The sequence below is a fragment of the Saccoglossus kowalevskii genome, chromosome 22 (assembly GCF_978046115.1).
Source record: "Saccoglossus kowalevskii chromosome 22, keSacKowa6.1, whole genome shotgun sequence".
Lineage (NCBI taxonomy): Eukaryota > Metazoa > Hemichordata > Enteropneusta > Harrimaniidae > Saccoglossus > Saccoglossus kowalevskii.
Genome location: NC_140662.1, coordinates 4,131,349 through 4,156,410, shown reverse-complemented (window position 1 = coordinate 4,156,410; position 25,062 = coordinate 4,131,349). Strand labels below are relative to the sequence as shown.

Here is a 25,062-nt window from a genome sequence, read left to right as displayed (position 1 = left end):
ATAATATCATATACAAATTCATATACATGAAGCACTCATTGTTCACAATAACAAAAACATGCAACTCGTGGGTGGTACAGCTAGTTAATTTGTTAAACCTATGAGAATACCTGGGTTGATGACTATAGTTTCGTATGAAACTTACGTAACTACATAATTTCACCATGACCAGTCCTCATTCTGAAAAATAAACCCAGCTCCGCAAGTAGAAACAAGTTGCTCGTTTCGTAACCGCAATGTCCCGATGTTAAACAGTTTTTGATGTGACATTTTTGTGTACTGAATTGTTCAGTTAACAATCTTTCCGCACATCGCCACGTTTAAAGAACTGTGTAATCTACGACTACGTATTACCCATTTGTAATTCATTGGCATAATAATGAAAACATAATTAAGTAACTGGTGGAAATGATGCTTTGAACGTAGTAGTAATGAAATTGATCAAGTGAAACAAGTTTTCTTTAAGCATTTTGATATTTTTGGAAATTGAGTCCCAACGTTATAGGGACCTGATATTTACAAGGCGATGTCAGAAATGAACTAGCCCCGTGAAATAACAGGTATTCAATGAATACTAAGGCTATGACGAGTGTATGTGCACTACCTTGCGGAGAGAATCATTCGTTCCAACAACTGCAACTCAGTTCGTATATCAAATGTTGGATGAAACTAACAAGGAGAAACGAACTTTGCGAGTTTTTTTTTTGTAGGTAACATCTGAGTGGAGTAAATCCACAAATTTGGGATAATATTGCCAGAGGCCTGTCGATTTATTCGTGTGGTTGGTTGACGAAGGCAATACTAGGACCTCTAGGTCCATGGGGCCGAATACTGGTCTATCCGTAATAAATCAACAGGCCTATGACAGTGTCGGTTAATTCATAGGTTCGAATGAATAAAACTTTCGTTCTGGGCGTTGTAAATTGTGTGGTTCTGTGGTTTCGTTTCGTTTCTTTTTTCAAAGACATAACGAAAGTGGTTAGCATATGCATGTCCATTCTTTAATTTGATATTGATTAAATTTGAATCAACTGCCAGCCAGTTTTTTTCTAAAACTAACATCACAAAATTTGAATTTCTTTCACACGGTATTTTGTATTAACATATTATATAAACATGGTGGGCTACTGGTGTAGATCGTGAACTGTTTCTTAGGCATAGACGGTGAATAGACGTTTTTGCGCAAACTCAATATGAACATTACACGTGGCAGTATACTGATGAATAACAGTTTATGCATATGCACGTCGAATTGTATGCATTGATTTGCATTGGTTGTGTTAGTTGACAATATTTACATATGCAATCTTCACATATAACGCAACTGAACAAACTGAGTATGATATTTCACGGGTGTGTAGTTAGTGTCTCGTTTTTTATGAGAATGAATAAAACATTATTTTTGCCTGGGAACAAGTATTGTGACAAAAAAGAAAACCATCAGGTCACCTAAAGAATATAACCACGAGGAAATTAAAGAATTCGCAAATTTCCAGATGCCAAACATTCCCCTCGATAAATAAATTCAATGAATATAACAACATGACACAAATATAAGTCTGTTTAATTTTTTTTATTTACTACACATTTGCTAAATTATACTTTTCGAATATTTTTTTTCGATATTATCCTTCTATATTAATATGTATTTGTCTCTGATATGGTATTTACGGTATCAATTACATTTACGTTTACTAAATTATGAAGTAATGATCATATTCTTGAAATAAATCTCAGCACTTGAACATTATAAAGTTCATGCAAGTCAAAACAAATAAATATCCCGCGGTACATTTGAACAAAGATATTATACTGAAGAACAAATAGTAATTGTAATCAAACAATCATAATTAAATATAGCTATAAAGTAATATACATTTTCTTTAAAAACTATTATAAATAACAAATCATACATCTCCAATTACATAAATCAATGTTTTACGACTTAAATGAACGTGATATTCAACGACAATTGATTGAAATTACGGAGTTTAAATAATATTTAAATAAAAGAAAACAGGAAATGTTAATAACGTTAGCTCTAACAATCGCACTAACAATCACGGATGTTGTTATGAACAATTGAACAATAAAATTAGTCATACTGTAACTATATCACGAACCCCTTGAGTAAAATTACGATGTACTGTATCATTCATGTTCCACTTAATACGTGTTCATAACAATTAGAAAAGAGTATAGAGAAGAAAATCGTAAGGATTCTGCAAATGGGATGTAAGGTATGATGCTTAGCAGTTTTAGAGTTATAAAATAAATAAATAATGAATGCTAAATACCCATTCGATTCTAGTGTTGCAACTAATATCTATATCTAATAGTAACTGACAATATACACTCATTGATATTCTTTGACACGTCTCCTTACTGAGTCAGTTTAAATTATTCCCAGTATGTGAAACATGAAATTAGCTTTTTCACATGCGCCACATTAAGGTATAACGAGAATTTTCTACCATCTGACATGCACGTAACTATGACATTATGTATATTTGTATATAGGCAAGATATAGGTGAATACGATCGTGTACTTGTGATCGTGTAAGACTTTCTAGATTGTTTTTTTTTTCTCCGGGATTCAGTGTTTTCTGATGTTTATTCGATGTTTTCTTCTTTCTCTGTTATCTGAAAAATGGATCCAAGAATTTGTATGTATGGCCTAGTTCTGTAACTGTAGTCCGTCTAACTGTTGAGACGCACATTAATAAACAAATTACACGCTTATAAGGAACATATACAATTTTTCCCTGAATAGATATAATGGGATTTTGTTTGTGCATTAGTATGATGGAGGAAAAACTTGGTGAGCTGACATTGTCAGTAGTAACGATTGTCACACAGTCCTTAGGCCGCTTTTGCTACGCTCGCTATTGCCATGCACGTGAAATAACAACAACTTTTTTATTCGTTTCGTAGAAGGTTACTAGCTATACAACAGTGTTAACATACATTCAAAAACTAGCCATTGTCATTAATAAATCTAAAATCTAAGAATCTGTTTAAAATCGCTAATAATTGCGTTTAACATTCATATGTGTCATCGTTTATGTTCATCTTCGTAAAGTTCAAGAACTTTGATAACACAACCAACTAAATATAAACTTCCGGTGACAAGAACCTGTACATGGTCTGCTTCCACGATACTTTGTAATGGTGTTGGATCTTCGGATCTTGGTTTAGACATACGTAAATCTTTTCCACATGATATCCACTGTAGAGCATGCTTAACACAATCAAATCTTGGGGCAGTATCTGATTCAATTCTCGGAGGACGCGCTGGTAATGGCGAGAGTGAATCAAGTTCTACTTTCTCGTCTAAAATCTTCCACACTTGTCTGTTCTTTTCACACACATCATTAGCATACTCTAATGGCATTTTACATTCTACATCTAGAATATAAAATGGTGAAACATGGCCTATATAGAGAAATGCGATCTTAAACAGAAGTACATTAAATCTCAGAGAAACATTTTCTGTAGCAATCGACCAGATCCAAAGTAGTGTAGATATTTTGTTTTATGAACATAAAAATGTTAATAGTAGTTATGGCATATGCACCCTAATAGTGATAACCTGCAGGTCCTGGGTAACAATCGATGTCACTTAATATATGTTTAACAAACACTAAATGCAAATAACCATGCATTTGAACTGACTAATATAGCGAGGTCATGTGTTATATCATTATTTAGCAGGAATGCTGATATGGCAATGCAAAACAGATTGACCTTGTTCAATGCCTTTTCTTATTGAAGATGTAGTTATCCAATTACAACATCCATGAATTTTGACTTCTTTGTATATTTTGTACTGATATTTCGAAAAACAAATAGCCACAGGTAAATTCAAATTTTGTATTTTGGTTTGTATCAATCACCTCCTCACTATAATCTACTACTTCAAGGGTAGCTTTTGTTTTTCGAAATAAGTAATACTATTGTTACATTTACTCGTAGTTTGGAAAAATATTGGTCCAAGATCCGTGTAAAGAGAACAATTTAGTGATCGCTCACCCAATAATGGTTGTTTGGAGTTGATATCAACGATATTTGGACAGAAGGTAGCACAAGAGAAGTTACAATGATGTAGCGTTTCTATTAATTCTCTTGGGTCACGATCTCCGGTAACATTGAACAGCACCACTTTAACACAACGACTCCTTTAAAAACAAGTTGTAGAACAAAGTGCGATTGAAACATCATAGTTATGAAGAGACACTTGAATATGCGAATTTTAATCGACGAGATCTCGTTGAGCGCGAGCGAGCTACGAGACTTGTCTTTTATTTTCATTCACCATCGAGTCTACTATTTCAAATGTCTCGTTACATAGATCGAGGGAACTGTACGCATTACAGGTAGAAAGTGGTACACTGTTTCACGCAAAAAACGTAGTCGCAGATGTTTCACTTTTAACAAGGTTTCGTTGGCTAATTACGACGACTTATACAAAGTTACTATTTGTCAAGCCTGTCAATATGTATTATTAAAAACTTTCTAAGAACCATTGAGTGAACGGTAAAAATGTAGCTGTAGCTGATATTTACTCTACTTACCCTAGCAACGTTTCTTCTTCTGTTGCTGCTTCTTTAAACCATTCAGCACAAGCCTTGATACTAATAGGTGTATGAGCACCATCTAAATAGTACGTCACGTTTTCACGTTTTATAATCTGTGTACGTCCTGGCCACTGACAGTTTCGAAGACCTGTTCAGCGAAAAGTTGACATTTATAGTGAATTATTTAGATTACACATTAATTCAAGGTTTGATTTCTAAGAACATATATGGATGACTAAATCACTCTTGTATGATACGATATGAAATATTAAGTACTGAATTGCAACACGACCAGTAACTTAGTCTGACCATCAAATTGTGTTGTTGTTTTTTATTTCATCAGATCCCCCAAATTTGGTGTTAATCAAAAAGCATTTGACATCGGGACTGTACATATGGAAACGACGTGCTTTCACTATAACAAAATTCCCATGGCATTTTTGGAAAACTCTTTACAGGCAGAATTGATATCGAATCACGTATATAATACAAGATACATTGTTGATTATAAGGCTTGTCGTTTGTACATTCACATATTGGAAATATTTTTATTTTAGTATAAACATATATGTAATGTAATTATATGTAATTCTGTATTATGTATCACAGTGGTAGAGCAATGTCTCCACATTGACAACTGACTCAAACAAATAAATAACAGCTAAACTTACAAAGTACTGTATGGATAACTTGACATCACCAAATTAACATATTCCAATATTAGCCCAAAACATTATAAAATGGGACCTAACTGAAAATTGTAAATACAAGTACCGGTCTGCATGCATGCATGAAAACAAGCATGGCTTGAATATATCGACAATTAATTATTGGGAAAAACAATACAACTCTCACATAGTAGGCGACTATGTTTTGAAGCACGTTTTATCTTCCAAAATGTACCTATCCGCCAAGAACCATAACAAGGTAATAACAAGCTTTCATCTCTTGCTTGGTATTGCAAAGAACCATCGCAGTATATCCAGGCATTATAGAGCGAACCAATGGCCTCAGATATAATAAGACATTATCATTTGAACAAACGGAATCATTTTTGATTTGGTTCCAATAATTCATAAGCGTTACCAGCAAAATGAGAACGAAAGTACACGCCATGGCCACTGATAAAACATAGGGGACATCATGCAACCAATTTGTGATTATTTAATAAAAAAAGGAGCAGTTGTAGCTCCAAACAGTCCATATTGAAATGGCACCATATGATATCTGCTAAACTGTAATAAGTATAAAGTGATATTTGGGAGGTTATATTTACGTGTAGATACAGGACCCAATCAATAATACAATGGGAACCACATCTAAAACAACTCCCATATAAGAAATCTTTATCCTGAAACCATTAAGTCATTACATAGATATGTGAGATAGTTTGAATTGTCATATAGGGCAGGAATTAACTTAGTTTGTTCACTGAGTGTTGTTTACAAGTCATTCACGTCCATTTGCAACATTTGCAGTCATAACGAGTGATTTGCAGTAAGCTACATTTCTGGGTAAAGTCGTATCATTGTACGTAGTTTAATAAAATTCTTAACAATGCAGAGTGTACACACATATTATAGGCAAATGCAATATGGTGGAGATACATTTTAAATTTAAAGCACTGATATCAGTTTCACGTTTTTTAATACATTATGCAAGTAAAGTAATATATATTCGCTGAAATAAAAAAAAATCATTTGCTCACCGACTATAAATGCATCTGATAACTTGAATGCTGGAGCTGTTGGGTAACTATGTTTCAAAGTGTCATTGGTCTTTATATTTTCAAAACTGGTGTTGCCTAACAAAGATAATGTTATGGTTATGACATTAATAGTGTAGCATTATATTGCATTTTACATAGAATATATACGTCCAATTGAGACCTATGCCTGTCCTTTGTTTAAAGGTTATTCAGCGTGTGACTATGCAACATAGGAGTTGAAGGCTACAATGGTTTCAGTTTATGTGTATGTATGAAACAACATAATCAAAAGACAAGTTGGTAAAGTAAAAATAACATACTCTTCCATATTAATCATTAAAAGTCATATATTGAAATACACTCACAAGTCGAACACACGAAAAATCTAATATGATCTATAAAACAAGTGCATCAAGCAACATAATTTAAACCAGGAAGAGAAAGATACAAGGTAACATATAAGACCAGCATAGGACGACCGTATGGCATTATTGTTATGATCAAGTTTGTATTTTGTGTATTTTAATTAGTTACATAGATGATTGACTGGGCAACTTAAAAACACGGTGAGTGATTTTGCACATATTCCTTGTGCTTTTTATTTTTAGTGTCATCATTGCATACAACAAAGTATACAATTCTTACCGGATCGGATTTGTTTCAGAAAAGTCATTGTTTAGATGGCATATATTGTCTGCAGCGTTTTAAATATTATTACTTTTGTGTATGTATGCATATGGATAATATGTTTCATCGAAGAGTTACTAAACTCAGATTACAAGCATACATTGTATATAGTAATCCAGCCACGCAATATTAAATATGTTATATAGTTCAATTATATATGTCTTTGTATCTATTTTAAATACTAGAACGCCGTGTGTATGCTACATCAGTTGACATGTACGTATTTTATTTTATCGTTGTATTTATGATTTTGTTTATGTTAAATATTATTTAATCGTCTCATTGCATTCTTGATATATGAGATAAACTTTCTGATAATTTAATCGTCAAAAACTTGTTTCGTTATACAGCTAACTGACACTCTGTAAAACAGATAGACAAAAAAAAAAACGTATAAACAAACCATAATCCTCTTTGATCGAGATTAAATATGACGTTCAATGGTCATGCACTGTATAACACATGACAATATTAACATAATGGTATTATGCATTTTCATAATAATTGTATGTATCGGTAATGCTGTTGTGTGTATACCAGTTTATAAATAACCATTATAGGTAAAAGTTATGTGTAAATAACGCCTGAAGAATCATACGAACTTAGATCGCTATGATTATGATTATGGCAATCGAGGATAACTTTTATTAGTTTCTTTCTTGAAACAATTACTCAAAACACCATTCTAAAAAAATAAATAAATAAATAAAAAACAGTACTTACTTAATGTATGCTCTTCCATCCACGCTCTACATAACTGTATTGCTAAAGATGCATTGCGTTTCTGATGATCTCCTGCTATACCAAGCTTCATTGGATGCCCTTGCCAGTCGTATTCATCCAATTCAGGTACAAGCTGGATCGGTGCCTGTAAAGATACGTGTGTACATTTCTACTGGTTCACTACAATTGAAAAACTCAAGTGGTCCATTGACACTTACACGCCTTTTAAGATGTCTACGTTCAGCAATACTAGATCGTTTGGGGACTAACTGAATATTGAACAACAATAGTACTGGTAGAAATATTGTGCAGAACTGTAACCTCGCTTATTTATTCGTATAATACGACTTACTTTTAGCTCTTTGGCTCTAGAGAGTATGGTGTCCATGGCCTCCTTAGATTGTGTTATTGTGAACGCTGGTCTACCAGGCTGAATTAAAACATTTAACGGAATAAACGAGTTAAAATGTATTCATCCACTTTATACATTATATATTCTCAATACTCTGACATATTTGTAAACACAAATTTTGAGAAATATTGTATTGCATACTAATTTTGTGCTCCATATTCATTGTTGTCGTCACGAATACGTGTTATTTATATTATGAAAAAAAGCAGTCAGAAAATATTTGTACAATTTGCGTACCTTGCATATACCTGCTTTATGCCAAGCTATTTTATCTAGAGTGTCCCCCAAGTACTTTGTGTGATCGAAATCAATGAGGTTTATGCCAGTTACTACAGGACGTCGAATGACGTTAGTGTAGTCATATGTCCCACCAATACCAACTTCCATAATAACAACATCAACCTGCACATAAAATTACAAAAAACGAAAATGTAATAAAATAACTTAAATTACGTAAAAACCTATGATTTTTAATAAACTACAAAAAGTTAAGCGTCTTTAAATGTGAGATCTGTGACCACCCAGTGTATAAACTTACCGCAGATGTCGTGTGGATCGTTAGTAAGGAGTAGACTGTTAGAACAAATAACGAGTACATTTCTAGTAAATGCCAACGACGAAAACGAATGGAAAACGAAAACTGTCTGCTATCGAAAGTTAAAATCGTACCTACAATAAGTAGAGTAGTATAACTATATATTTAATTGTGAAACTAATCTCACATATACAGGTCGTCTAAAAGCAATAACTTTGAACATTACCCTTTTTTGTATAAACGCATGAAATGCAGTCATCGCTATGAGTCTTTGCCCATTTAAAATCTGCGGATTGTCTACTTTTTTGTACACATGGAAGAAATATTCAATGAACTCTTCCCTTGTCAAAGGTAAACCATTGATACGTATTCTCTCACGGTGTTCTATCAAAGCCGGGGAGCTGGAATGTAAACAAAATAACATATATTAACAGAACTTTGAAGATGAAACAAAACATATCTACAATAGGTTCAGTAGCATTCAGATGTACATGTTAAAAAGTTGCTGCTCACCTTAAAAATCCAGTTTTTAAATCATTTGCTCGTAATATACTTTCACAGAAAGCAGACACGGACCCTTTGCCTTTTGTGCCGCTTACGTGAATGATATTCAAACCATCTAAATCATCAAGCTGACAACAAAATAACAATAACATGTTACAAATTAGAATAATATTAGATTGGGAAACGATTTAGAACTGACCCACAATTCTTGTTTTTTGTCTACCAAGAACTGCATTAAATATTGATTCTCCCACTTAGCATACACAATTATGGTTTGCTATCAAACTAATATTAATAATGATGAAATGAAATGTTTTTTTATTTTCTCTCTAGGGACTGGACAGAACGTACAGGAGGGGTAGATCTGTGTTTTGGAAGAGTGGTCACTGATTTTCGTGCAAGTGTTGCGGGAAGGCTACGGTAATCTGTGCATTTTAAGGGAGGGTCGCAATTGTTTATGCAATGCAAACCTCATGGCACCACAGTAAAAGATTGTATGCACAGTCAAGTTGATTGTGTTGCCTCAACATTCAGCATTCGTATTTGCATTGAATGAAATGTTATAAACCTAACTTATGTATAGTTATGTATGTTATATAGTCTTGCAGTCGGATTTATAACCATTATGTGTATTTCGTATTTACACGGTACATATACAGTATCATACATTCATACATTCTTCTCAATGAGAATGTGTGAATGATGGGCTAACTGATTGTGTAGAAAAGTTCTAAGCTGTGTAGTAGAGCATCAATTAGTATGTATATACAGTTGTAATACATTTTGTACTTTTTTACACTTAGAAGGGGAGGGTCACAGTTTTTCATGCACTATTCGAAAGAGAGGTCAGCAAATTTCATGCAAATGTTTGTGAAGGGTCATATATTTTATACACACGACTCTCACAAATCACCGGCCTACCCTGTGTACTTTATGTTCAGTCCCTTAGTATATTTAAAAAATATTCATGTCTCTTAACTGATTGATGAAACATCCGGCCAATGTAATTTTTGGTTACATAAAGCCAAAAGTTGTTGAATGCTATATGTAATAGCCTGCCTAAATTTAATACCGAGACGCACAGCCATGCTTACTATTATTGATGGTGCTTTAAGTTTTGTTGCATCGTATATTAACAACAGATATCTCTGTAGTTAGCATTAGTACCCTGTTTTAATTTTTTTAATTTAAATACCGACCGGAACAGAAAGTCAGTAGAAAACACACGATTATATGTGATTATACGGTGCACGAAAGCATATATGTTAGACAGAAAATCCTATACATGTTCTTGTTTGTGATTGGTCCTTGCGACGTTTGGTGAATCGTGATTTATATATTCGTGTATATTTATCTTGAAGTGCAAACAATGCCGAAAATGTACAATAGTCCGATGCACCAAACATAGATATTCTTTTGACAAGAAAAAGGCGTTTTAAGTTTTTTTTCTACCATAAGACACATAGATAATACTGCCTTTTTTGAGCATTATGACACCGGTAATCGTCTTATAAATATGTAGCCTTAAAACTATAATAATACATGTTTCACAGTGTTTCTTTCTTTAAATTGAAAATAAAATGGTGAAATGATCAGAAATGTAGTGTACACTTCTCAGTATTTTGTACGACATATTAAACATATATTTCACATAATCAAAACCTCTTCTGTCTCTTTCCCTAACACCAAGTTAAAATTCTCTATCCTCTTAAGAACAGTCGTCAACAATTTACACGCTTCCACCCTTGTTGATGAGCATTGTACAAGACAAATAAACTGTTTCTAAATACATTATTTTCTTGCCTTTTTAAGGGCCAACAGAGAACAAAATATTAAAAAGTGTGCGTCTGATTTTATATCCTATCGAAGACACCAAACTAATGTCAGCACAATGCTAATCGCTATTCATCACACTTCAAGTATTTTCTTAAATATCCATTCACCCCACAAATGCGAAATCGCCACACTTAACCAATTCCGGCGTACCAAATGGGTCCTACCTATTTTACTATGTCGCACTGTTTTGAAATTTCATAGGTCAACACCCATCGTAAAACTTGTAATCTCACAAGGATATATAACATGTTTTATAAACACCAATATTTTGCATTAGCTAAAGAATGCACCTATTTCTCGTTTGCATAATTTCGGCCCAAAATGTATCACGTGTATTCACCATATGTATCAAGTTTCAGTTCTACTATAGGTTGGTAAGTCCATATAGGCACGCATACAATTAATTCATCCACAACTTGGAGCTTGACATAAAACTATTTTCCGAAGGTAATGTCATGACCGTTTCAATGTGCGTTGAAGTACATCACCTTCACCTAGTTGGTATATATACCATATTATTCCCTGGAATTTTAATTCAAATTTGTTAATACTGTTTGCATTAAATTGGATGCATTAGACCATAAGTTTCCTACCATTAAAACACATTCAATCACACATTTATTTACCCCCAGTTTTGTTTATTTTCAAAAGTGTATTTTTGTGTGTTTAAAATGTCTTTTAATTTTATCAAAAAGTGTTTCAATAACTCCCAAAAAACACTTTTCTATAAATCCTAAAACATTACTGTTTTGCGAGAAATATAGGTGTTTATAATATAATTCAGATGTTGTTAATTACAACAGTGGGCTTTGTATTTAAAACTGTGTGTTTTAATAAAAACATGAAAGTGCTTTTTACGATTTACAGTGTAGTAGGATACAATGATACTTCTACTGAATCAGTAATACTCACTGATATATCAATACTTTTAAGACTGTCTCTAAACTGTCCAATATTGTCATTCACATACCAGTCGTAATCTACTGTTTTTGGCAATGGCACATTACACAACCTCACGGCTTCCTATCAATTAATATATGATAGAGTATTATGTTTAATTGCATGAACCAAATTTGCCTGTATTGTCGATGAATGCATTTCAAAGAAACGAATATACATTTGCAAGATATTTGGAAAAGCATTCTTACCATATAATTTTCTTCCAACATTGCTCACCGTTTATATGATCCACACCGTATTGTTTTTTTTTTTCTTTTTAGAATTCTTTGAAGAAAAGCATATTAGTATAATGTTATAGTCAACTGTCCAATAACGGTGAATACTTACAGCGTACACTGATTAATATATATTTCCGATAAGTTATCGAGTATATCTTACTATAATTTCTTGTCAAGTGGAAGCACACAGCCTGGCTGCGCTATGTGTTTTGGATCACAATAGATGGGTGTTGCATTTCAGTGTTTATTGAGGCCAGTTATTAGGCATATTTTTGTGGATTTCTGGTGGTAAAATGATAGGCGCACCAAGAATCATACATTTTTGGAATTTTATTCATTCATAACTGAAAACACTATGTATGAAAATTTCAAGAAAAATTCAAGGATCAGGCAATTGCATGTTCGTATAGATGTGGATTGGATTTCTATAGCAACGAGAAAGTGTTGAATGCCTGTAATTTCGAAGGTGGCATCGTTGACCTGTTTGTTTATCAATATTAACTTGTACAGTCGATGTATTCTTGAAGTATAATCATTAATGATTGCTAAACCCCAAAATAATGTGAACAACTGAAATAGATCGAGGAGCTAAAAATTGAAAATGCCTTTTGATTTATGCATACCAAATAAAAAGACAAATGTTTACAATTGTGTAATTTGACCACAGTGCAGGTAGTGCTAAGGATTATTAATTAGGGACACATAGATGGCAACACAATTACAACTTTTTAACTAAGAACTACACATCAACATTATATTGAAGGCAATGATGCAACTGCATTGAATACTATCAGCAGGACACAGTTGAAATGATTCGTAAATTAATTTAAATTGTGAGTAATTGGACAACAAATACATCCCTAAAGTCACATCATTCACGAGTTATGCTGATCGAAACCTGGCATATCGCGCCGTACCGATATAAGCAAGTTATTATTTATTTCTGTTCCAGTACTGCTATCATGTTTGGCGTTCACTTGACCAAAGGGGCAACCTAATTAAAATACTTACAAATTTAAAAAGCTGAGATCAATTTGCTATACAGAGAACAACTCGAGATCATGTGTGCATATCATAATTTTGACGTTAACGTTCGATTTAATGACTTGATGATACCCCAAGATGCTGAAAACTCATTCACAATTTAATTTTAAGTGATGTTCGGCTATTGGCAATGCAGACATTTTACAACTAATTATTTACTTAACATATCGAGGAAGCAATAACATATATTTTGGACAGGAAAACACATCTGAATCTTATTTTTCACATAAATACAACCACTTCAAGCTGGCTGACCATATTTATAGATGGTTCCAAAAATTGGCACCTAAAGGATTGTAAATTTATTATTTTGCATTTATATTTTACAATGACAAGACAGATACACATTCATTATTAGACTGATAATACAACCTGATATAGCTGGATAGGGAGGAGCTGGATGGAAGCGCATGTCATTATGGTAAGATATCATTGGATCACTACTATTTTTTTGTGTTTATTCAGTAGCGACTATACTTTTTTCAAGATTAAATTCATACGAAACAGCAAACTGGTCTATGTGTAATCCTATGTAATTGTGTTTCCCAAAAACATAAAAAGACAATTATGGGTCATCAAAATTATTGGCTAGGTGCATTTATTATTTTTTCACAAATTCAAGACAGTTTCCAGACAGGTTTCTAGAGTTCTACGGAACTAATATTTCATTGGATTGCGACACTAATAAAAGCAAAAGCGTTCGTAAAGATTGGGTTAAATCAAACAATGAATATTTCATAGAAACATTACTCATTTTGGGATATTAAAATAATTGATTAAACTATCAGATCGTTCACAAATATAATGCATGCTGTAAACAAATACTCTCCCTATATTTAAAAAAAAAAATACAAATTGTTTTTTCCTGCATATATCACTATCGTTTGACCAATATGGCTTCAGTTTTAGAATATGACAGTCACTCTAATAAACGTCGACATTAGTATCACCGTAAAAAAAAATATGGATGAAATTATTCACCGTCAAATTAATACAACGATACAAAGTACCAGCATTTCAAATATGGAATATTGATCTTTCAAGCATAAGCTTCAATCCATGAAAAGACAAACCCCATGTGCTGGTTTAAAACAATTATCTACCCCAATTTCCGTCTGTTTTTGCATTTTATTATAGTATTTGTTATATTGTATGGATCCAATATTTCTGTTAAACTTTACTTGCAATTTGACAATAGATTTGTTCATCATACCCAATTTCAATTTATAGATTTACAATTTGTATAAATCCGACGCTTCTGGTATTTCCAATATTAAAAGCTAGTGTCCTCTCTTTTACATTAATTTACTTCGATTTCAATATTATTTCAACTTAGTCAGAATAATTAACATTCGACATTGACATGTACATACAGTAATACTTAAAAACACATAGTATTACAATGAGCGTAAATTCGTATAATTTTACTGTAACTACTATTACATATTTCCCACAATTGCACCATTGAAAATATACTAGATATTTCCATATTCGACATGCCAATGACATTAATGCACAGTGCATACTCACAGTTCAGGCTGCAACAGGTTATAAAACGGTGAAACCAAACACCAGCACCGTTTCGAATATGGAATATTTTTAAGTTCCAAGCTGATGCTTAACCCCATGAAAGGATTAACCTCATGTGTTTGACGACCCCTAAGGCTGCACACAGTTCAAAATGCGGCGATACAAAGAACCAGCATTACAAATATTATCTACTATTAAATATGTCCAACCATTTATTTCGTTACACCTTTGACAATATACTCAGTATATATTTCCATCTGTACAGTTGGTTGAATCAATTTCAGATAACAAGTGACCGTGACACTATGAATAACTCTCACCAATAACTCTTGGTGGCGCTAATCACCACATGTCTTGATCAATATTATATAGCATAGCATGCAGTAAATACAGAAAATAAAAAGGTTATTAATTTCCCAAAATGTTAATTTGTCCATAATATTGCAATATGCAAAAATGAGTATACATTTTCTACTACTATTACATATGTCCCGCCGTTTACTTTGTTGTACCTTTAAAAATATACACAGTAATTCCATTTTCGACATGCAAATGAGTAAAAAAAGTAAATGAACCCAAACGCGAATAATGTTCATCAATCACTTTCAATACACACGGCGTTATAAATAGTTCAACAACAAAGTTTAGTATCAGTGTATCAGTAACTCTTCTAGTAAAAGCAGATGTATAATGTAACATTCATTTTCCCGCCTTGTACAATTTCAATTAAGGGTTGAATCGTGCTATTTCTAATTTCTAATTGGGTTGCGAAGGTGGTACCTAACCATTATAGAATAGCCATCCAACATTCAGTCTGTTTAATAAATAATAAATAGGTTTTTCTCTATTTATACTCAGCAAATCTAAATTATCGATTTCAGTTTTCAATCTTAGCAGTAAATTCATGAGACAGATCTCCCTAATAAAAACTACATTACACTACAACACAGAAATGCCGAAAGATAAAGTGATTTGTATTCATCGGAAATACTAGTTAGATAGAATACATGACAATATGATTAAGATAATAACCTGGTTGGCCTAACTTTTTCAATTTATTTAAAAACAAAATTATTATTATTGTTTTTATTAGTATTATTTCATTCATAATTATTTTTTTCTTTATTCGCCCTTTACAATAAATTTGCTGCAGCGGGATCTGAACAACTCGCATAGGAACTCTCGTTATAGTTTATACATGTGTAATATAGGAGGAAAAAACAACAGCCAGTTAAAGTGTCTGTAACATGTGCAAGATTACGCAACTGCAATATTTGTACTTTCGGTAGCCATTTTGTTTTTTAGTCAGCGAGAAGATTTCGGAGATGTTATTGGTAAATATATGAATGTATAGATTTTTTACTTGGTAAAAAAAAATTGTCAACGTACAACTTTAATTAACCCGAAGTACATGTATGATATGATAATGTGAAAAATTTAAAACAATTTTGTTTGTATTAATTAGTATTGATGGGTCTCAATCAATCATCTTTTGTAATTTTGCGTCGAAGTTACTATACTATACTGTACTATATTTACGAGGTTATAATTATATAAATTTATTTTATTTCGTTTATTACATTTATTTACCCTAGATTATTTACGCCATACTTTCTGTCCCGGAATTAAGAGGTGATTGAGTGTATAATCTACTTGTTTATTTGTATAAAGCATTGTAGAACTGTGCTTTATAAACACTTTTTGGAGGAATTAGGCATTTGTTACAGTGTAAGGGATTTATTTGATGATGAGGGGCAGCACGATAAATCAACAACAAAGGTTAAGCGATGCAAAAGACTACTGCACGATATTATATCTTTATCCTAGAGGGAGGGAGGGGTAGTCGCACAGAAAAGGTGTACAGAGTATACAATTTCAAGATTTTGTTTGCGAACTTCTGAAATTGATTGTATTCGTCCTAAAAATTGGATTCATTCTCATAAGTTACAGCGTGCCGTGATTTTGAAGAAAGGGATAAAAATATGTTCGTTTTGTTTCGTTAAGCGATATGCGGTTGATTAAAATGAAATATAAGCGGGACATTGGGCGAAATTAGTAATAACTGTTGGGTGGAAAAGATGGCCGACTTCCGCCCGTGGACAGTGCTCCCAGTCAAATAAGCATCACAGTATGTGTCATAAAGAATGCATTGCATCAACATATATTAAAACAAAATTTAATTTTGAGTTTATATTTTTAATTTGTCTACTTCTGTGCTTCGCGAAACTCCACGATTTCGATATGTTATAGATGTTTCCATTAAAACTTCACCATTAATTGCCCAACTTGTCGTAAACCCAGATTATAAATCCTACACTGGCCCAGTGCATTACCAATGGGCCATGTGTATTTTTGTGCCAGACTCTGTTTTTAAAAATAGGAAAACGACGGGAGGGAGTCCAGAGAGGGAACAGCCAGCATCTCTTTTACGGGGAAAACGAGAAATCTCGACGGACTTTTTTCTCACGTGTAATATTAGGTTTTGAGGGCTTCAGAGTCCAAAAAATATGACTGAATTAAACCCAAAAGCATGCGTTTAGAGACAAACCTATGCAGAAGTTGGTTTGCCCGTACTTAATCCATTTTTAATACCTAAGCTACTCTACTGACATTGACTGTTTATTTCATGGACTTGGCACTTGAGATGACTGATAGGCCGTGTCGAAAACGTGCACAGAATGACCATTTTCTACACGTTTTTGACACGGATTAAAAAACAGTTGTAAGCAGATATTTTCATATGAAGAAGTTCGCTGATTTGCTGATTCGCTGACTCAGTTATTACGCCGTCGCATCGACCTCCGCTGCTCGTCGGTCTGTCTTCGTTCATACTTTGAGGTATCCTCGTATAACCTCATATGATGAATTTCAGATATGCCTACAAGTATAGATGTCATAACTGTAAGATGATATATAAACATTTTAACGGTATTATTGCCAATCAGATAACTGTCGTCCATTCCATAATATCAAAGCCTATGCAGAACATGTACAAGGAAATACGAAGAAGAGGACTTATTTGATTCAGATTAATCAGTTGAAATGTTTTCAATTGAACCTGCTGCACCGCAAAATCAAGTACCTTACAGTTTGTGTACATTTACATATTTGCTTAAGTGCTAATGAAGCACATCACCTTACTTGTAATAAAACTGTAAGTGTTAGGGTGGGCATCACAATGAAGCCATGGACGGTTATGTGGAGATAGGCAACAGAGAAGTTAAGCGCATGTTTGAAGGCAATCAAACAAAACACTTCTATATCAGGCATTTTTGTATAGAGTCCAAATTAATGTGACTAAACATATTGATTCCTGCATAACCTTCGTAGGAGAAACGAAATACATAACGTATCCAACCGTGATCAAGACCTGAGGAAAATTGTGTAAGATTAAGTCAAGAATAAAGTTCATGTCTCAGGGAGGAAACATAAATGTAAACAATTTTTGAAAAAGCATTAGGGGACTCAACAATGAGCATAGGGGCTTACCTGATATGATATCACGGCATAAGCAACATACAAGCATTGTGATACACTGGTACCATGCATACTGTGTGCCACAGAAATGTAATACATGAAGTTTGCAACATGCAAAATTACACTGCAATTTTTGTCTAAGAACATTATTATTTCCATACGACGTTATAAATAGTTCAACAGTGGATTTCGCAACGTTGTATCACTAACTCTAACGACATTAGAGCAGTTGCCTGATATATATCATTCAGTTTCCTTTCTTGTACAATTTGAATCAAGGGTTGAATCGTGCTATTTCTAAAATTGGGATGAAGAAGATGGTGCCTAACGATTGTAGAGCTATAAAATGCGTGAATGTTGAATACCAATCCAACGTTCAGTCTTTGTAGACCAAATAATAAATAAGCTTTGTTCTCTTTTTAACCAAAAATTAAAGTTATCGATTTCAGTGTTCAATTCTAGTTTAGGCACTACATCTCCACTCATCAGACAATCTATGTAAATTGATATCTCGTAAATATTTCTTGCTTTGATCTCTTCGCCTTCTGTTTGGTTATGTAAATGAGCCATGCAATACTAATCCATACTGTTTTAATAATCTAAAATCACGCACACAGTACTTTTATGACCATGATAAATAACATTGCAGTATAATGTTTAAAAAATCATTTCCCGTTTTAAATCGTTTCTATCTCAAATACATAAAATCGGTTTGATATATTGATTAATAATAAAAGAATGTAATTGTATAAGAGAAAGAACTTTACCATGTACATTTGTTATACAAAATAAAAATAACTTTGGAATCTATGACTCATGATCTACATAATAATTGGTAGTATAGCGACTAATTACAATTTTAATTGAATGATGAATTTGACAAATGCCACACATTGGTGGATATTATTTCAAACGCAGTCTATCTATTTATTTATTTATTTATTTATTTATTTATTTATTTATTTATGTGTATGTGTATATATATATATTTATGATTATGAACATATTTTTGGGGCTGCAATAATAACCGATAATAATACATGTTTTACAAAAAACGACTTTGGCATTGCCATGAATGAGACTTTTACTGGCATTTGTCTGAAAAAAAATGTTGATCTGATACAGTTTTAGTGAATGGAATCGATTAATAAAACTACACAAACATTTCAGGAGAACATTTCCAATTTATAGAGAATGAAATAATTAAAAGAATAATGTTTACTTTTCAAAATTGTGTTTCATGCTGTGACATGCTCTACTGTTTCCTGTGCGTATATTGACTTTCATGACGGTGACGTTATTCACACATGTTTCGGGGATTGATAAAATATTGCAAGAGAAAGATACATTCATGTGGTTTCAAAAATATGGATGGCTAATGACAGAGAGCGTCACACACATGTTATATATCAATACAATTTCAAACGATAAGTAGATAAGTCAGAAAAACTTCGACATAAGTATCATCGTAAAAAGGAAAAAAATATTATTACAATTTTTATGGATGAAATAGCCATAATTAATAAGTTGGTACTTTGGCCATAGCATGATACATTATTCACAGTGAAATTAACACAATAACACTTAAGGCTGCACAAATGTCTAAATACAGCGATGCCAAGTACCAGCGTTTCAAATATGAAATATTTATGTTTCAAGCTGAAGCTTATCTCTATGAAAAGATTACCCTGTGTGTATGTGTCGACCTCTATTTTTTCTCTGTTTGAATTTTATCAAAATATTGGCTAAATTGTATAGATCTAATATGTCTACTAAAATATTCTTGCAATTTGACAAATAGATTTGTTCATGGATTTGATGACGTATTCTTTGTTATTTGTCTCACTTTGAACCGTAATATAACGTATATGATTCAAAATTATTATTTATATAATTACCACCTGACAACAAAAATGATGAGCCTTGTAAAAATTACTTGATCCGCGAATGAGAACACACTGCAAAATTTACGCTTGAAATATGCGCCATGCATTGTCCGTAATAAAGTCCATAGAAATGATTCCCCGATCAAAATCAAAATGTCGATTTTCCGATTTCTTATCAGAGACACCTGAAAGATTAGCTTGTTTGTAAAAAGTCGGCATGTACACTTAGACAGTATACAAATGTTCACCACAATAGAGGTGAACATACAGTTTTAGCGACCCGATGAGATTATTGTCAATCGAGGCGAAGCCGTGGTTGATAGTGGGCTCAGAGGGTCTATACAACTGTATGTTCACCTCTGTCGGGGTGTTTATTTGTATTATTATACCGAATAAATCCTAAAACGGAAATTGTGGCACTTAATCATGGAAATCTTCCAAGTCATCCTCATAGTGCTGAAGGCATGAACACAATTATACAATTTGAATGGTTACAATGACTGTCCAGTTTGTGCCAACTTGTTCCTCTATACCTTTGAATCATATAAGCTATATTAGGCTTCTCATCTGTATCAACTTCGTAAAGCTATGTGAATGGAATAAAAACACTGCCGAGGATAGACAATTAAAAATGCAGTGTCAACTGTGGCTTTGTTTATTTCGCTGATATCGACGAGTAGCAGAATTCTTGTACTCGCTTCCTTGTCTGATGCATCGGTGTCGTCATCGTTTAAGTAATCTAAGTAATGAAAATCTTTCGCGTGGATCTACTCTTTCCATTAGTAATAGCCGTATTTTCTGTTTTTTTCACTTTTTACTTTAATTTACTTTGGTTTTGACGTGGTATGTTGGTTAAAATACGTTAAAGTGTAGACTACATTATGACTAAGTAAAATACTATTTACAGAAATGGCCATATACTTGAATAAAACTGAAACCGGAATATTGTAAAGTCCGTGTATGTCATTGTTAGGACTGTCTTATTACATCTTAGTCAGAATAATTAGCAGCCTACATTGACATGTACATCTAGTGATACATATGTAAATGAATATATATAGTCAAACTTAATTCAATTTATACTGAGGTCTTTGTTTTAGTAAAATTATTTTCACATAAATTCAGTGTAATGGCACAGTAAACAGTGTACGCTATATCCACACCTTAATGACCCTAAAATTAAACTGAAAAGAACACGTGTGAAATCACTAAACACTCACCGTGTTTGTAAACCTTTATGACAATCAATTCTCAGTGAAACAGGATGCAATAGTAAAAAATCGGATCTCCAAGGCGTACATCTGTATTGTACATTTGGTTGAATCGATTTCAGATAAGAACTGACACTGAATCCCTTTCACCAATAACTCTTGGTGGCGCTATTCATCACATGTCTTTATCCAAAGGTACAGTGAATATTATATAGCATAGCATGCAGTAACCACTTCGTTGCACCTTTGAAAATATACACAGTAATAAATAATGTTCATCAATCACTCAAAACACACACGACGTTATAAATAGTTCAACAATGGATTTGGTAACATTGTATCACTAACTCTCTCAGTGAGAACAGTAGTATAATATAACATTCATTTTTCTGCCTTGTACACCATCGTAGAGCTATAAAATGTGTGAATATTGAATAGCCATCCAACATACAGTTTGTGTATACCAAATAATAAATAGGTTGTGTTCTATTTGAAACCAGAAAATTTGAATTATCGATTCTTTTTGAATTATAGTAAAAATAATTATTTTCTCGTTTTACATCACTGTAATTAGTATTATACAATTCGATATATTGGTTAATAATTTTAACAGTGTAACTGTTGGAATAGAGAAAACTATACCTATAATTTAGAACTGAAAATGGATAGTAAATGTACGGTCTAATTAAGAAATATGTGATGGACAGTTTACATATATTCGTCTCCCAGTCTGTATATTGAAATCTGTAATATATACTAAAATTAATATAAGATTATCAATCAATAACTCTATATGCCATAACCACAGTGGAATAAAAGCAACTTGTTGAAAATTTACATTCGTAGTATGTTGATTGCTATGAAAATGTTAACAAGTTTGTGTTTGAAAATTGCAATCTTCTTACTTTTATTTTATTCGTATTATCGTATTTACGTTCTGATGCGTTATTATGACACCATCCACACATAACGTGAGTAATTATTGTTCTTCGATTCACTGCTATATTTGTTGTTGAATAAGATTTAAACTATCACGAGTAATGAAACTCCACAACTGTTAATAATGTGTATTTGATCTGCAACATTTTTATTAGGCATTTACATTTCTCACAACAATTTATCTTCTCTGAACACATCTTCATAGTGATTGCAAAAGTATCTACTAAAAGCATACTGTCACTGGCGCAATTCAAAATTAGGTAAATTTATTGAATTCAACTACAATACAAGTTATTTCATTTTGGTCGCAACATTGTAGCCTATTGGCATCTCTTCTGTGTATGTTGGCATTCCAATTAAGCTGTAATAAGTAGTTGGCAGTTAGAGAATGATTGAACTGAGAGCAAACTGTCACAGTTAAAACTGCTTTTTGAAATGATGCATTTATTTAGGAATAGCATTGATACGATCTTTTTGACCAGCTGTAATCAGGTGATCACAAAACTTCACAAACACATTCAACGTCACTGCAATTATTTGATGGTTTAGATGACATGGATAGAGAAAATAGATGTACATGGAATTATATCTGATAAATCTCTACCACTACCATCTCTACCTCTCGGCGTTTTCATAACATCCAGAAACGATGCATGTAACAAAAACCTTAAATATTGTAATTTGCTCATTATTACTAAAGACTTTAATCCGACGACAATTACACAAATATTTCAGAATTAAAAACAGAGGATCATTATGATATAATATCAGATTTGTGTCATTAATCAAAAATCGCCTTCACGATATCATTGTGTAAAATCTAAAATTCTGCGATCCCAAGAAAAGAATTGGTAATAATACAAATCTTACTTTTGTATTACAATCTATGGATAATGACAATTGTATGCGGTATCATCATGCTGTCCAACCTAAACTAAAAGAGATTATATTCTATGACCGAACTATGGGGTTTTATTCAGGGAAGTGATGATCTCGATAATCGCCAAAATTATCGTCATCACACAGATATAGTACCTTATATAAAGCTACCGAATATTACAGTTATTGCAGTTGTGTGACGACATGGGTGTAGAAAACATGACTCGTTTATTGTGGTATGTCGGAAGTAGAAATTGTAATTTCCGTTATATTTAAAAAGCATCAGAGCGACGTTACAATAGTATAAACAAGAGAAATGCTTTTATACCTTTCAGAGGGGTAATATCAAACAGTCATTTAGAATTAATAATATTAAGAGAAGATTTACAAAGCTGGCACTGGTCAACAGTGAACAATTTAGCTGAACAAATATTTGCTAACCTGTTCTACCTTCAACGTCTTCAATATTACAATATTACATTACAGATAATTAGGTTTTTGGTTCTTGAAAAGGCACTATGACACAAGCGCCATCGTATTAAAATGCAATACCCCCTACCTTTGACCTGTTTTTTTAGTAATTCGGAAAATTATCACCACAACGCAGATACAATCGTGAATATAAAACTCAAAATTGTTCGTTCACTCAACATAGTTGTTTTATGCGTGGAATTGTTAATCTCTTCTTGCCAATTCCAACCTAATTAGATAACCAATCTTTTAACTTTGATAAAAGGTCACCGCGACTAACGGTCAGACCAAAAAATGCACACCTTTCGATATGTCAAGTAACAAAGTCAGAGTACAAACCTGCTCAACGGTGGTTATTATGGGAAACACACACGTGCCATTAGGTATACAATATTCATGAGATGACGACATCCTGAATATCGTGAAATTTTGCAATGTACATATTGTCACAATACGCAGAATCAAGGATATTTATTATGCATTCTAAAAATATCTTATAAAATACAACAAGAGTTACAAATATATTTCATGCTAAAATTCTATGACCTGAAAGATTCAAATGACATAACTGTCCATTGATATATGAAACCCCATGGAAAGGAGAAACACAAATTTTGGTTTACCGAGAAATAACAGCTGAATTACTTTGAATACAACGTATTTTGTTGCCGATGAGGGACCTCATTTAACAATTCACTATATAATTAGCATTCCAATAACTGATATGGCACTTGCCACAGTGTACAGTATAGCAATAATACTCGAATATATACACTACACAAAATAAAAACAGTAATGAATTACCCAGAGTACAGACGAAAAACTTATATTTACCTTTACAGACTGTTTAACATCAAGACAGCATTACAATCGAATATACCAAGATACGAAAGCGATTTCATCTACAATTTACTGTAATGATCTGTTAAAGTACATGATCATTGCAACCCTCCGAATAATGAATTAGTGTTAAATAACATACACTATTTTGATACTTTGTGTATGTGCTATACAGCTATTACATCCATGGCCAATATCTCACAGTCAGATATTATTCTCCAAAATGAATTCTGGATAATAGATACATTTGAAAATTTCTCGCAAATGTATTACGTATTGAGTCAGAGGTGTGTAGACTAAATAATAATCTAAACGTAAATAAAAAAAAATAGTATTCAATAATGAAACAGCTTACACGTACATTGTTTTTTTCATATAATTTCATATGTGGTATTGGGCGCGCGTGAAACAAGCAACTATCAGCTTGATTATAGATTGTTTTCAAATCACATAAATTTGTACACATGGTTATTTGTTATTGTTCGTTTATTTATATTTTGGTATGTATATATTATGCATATATTGTAGCCAGCATAATGAGATTCAAGGGTTGCTACTGGGCTAATATACACATTTATTAACGCAATAATTAGCCAGTCATAATCAGTTGCAAAAGTTAGTTGTT

At 32.8% G+C, this 25,062-nt stretch overlaps 1 protein-coding gene across 2 annotated transcripts; it reads right to left on the bottom strand.

Moving 5' to 3' along the window:
- Positions 1–1,556: 1,556 nt before the first annotated feature.
- On the bottom strand, positions 1,557–21,450 carry LOC144355290 (folylpolyglutamate synthase, mitochondrial-like). Of its 2 annotated transcripts, none has more exons than XM_085495676.1 (12): positions 21,318–21,450; positions 12,131–12,206; positions 11,895–12,005; positions 9,156–9,274; positions 8,869–9,043; positions 8,345–8,509; positions 8,048–8,125; positions 7,696–7,840; positions 6,286–6,381; positions 4,575–4,725; positions 4,033–4,178; positions 1,557–3,408 (listed from the first exon to the last, which is right to left on the bottom strand). In XM_085495676.1, the coding sequence occupies exons 2-12, from the start codon at positions 12,149–12,151 to the stop codon at positions 3,056–3,058; spliced, it is 1,560 nt and encodes a 519-aa protein (XP_085351802.1). In that variant the 5' UTR covers positions 12,152–12,206; positions 21,318–21,450; the 3' UTR covers positions 1,557–3,055. The 2 variants fall into 2 exon arrangements, with proteins under 2 accessions (XP_085351802.1, XP_085351801.1); XM_085495675.1 differs by lacking the exon at positions 21,318–21,450 and adding an exon at positions 14,735–15,762.
- Positions 21,451–25,062: the final 3,612 nt, after the last annotated feature.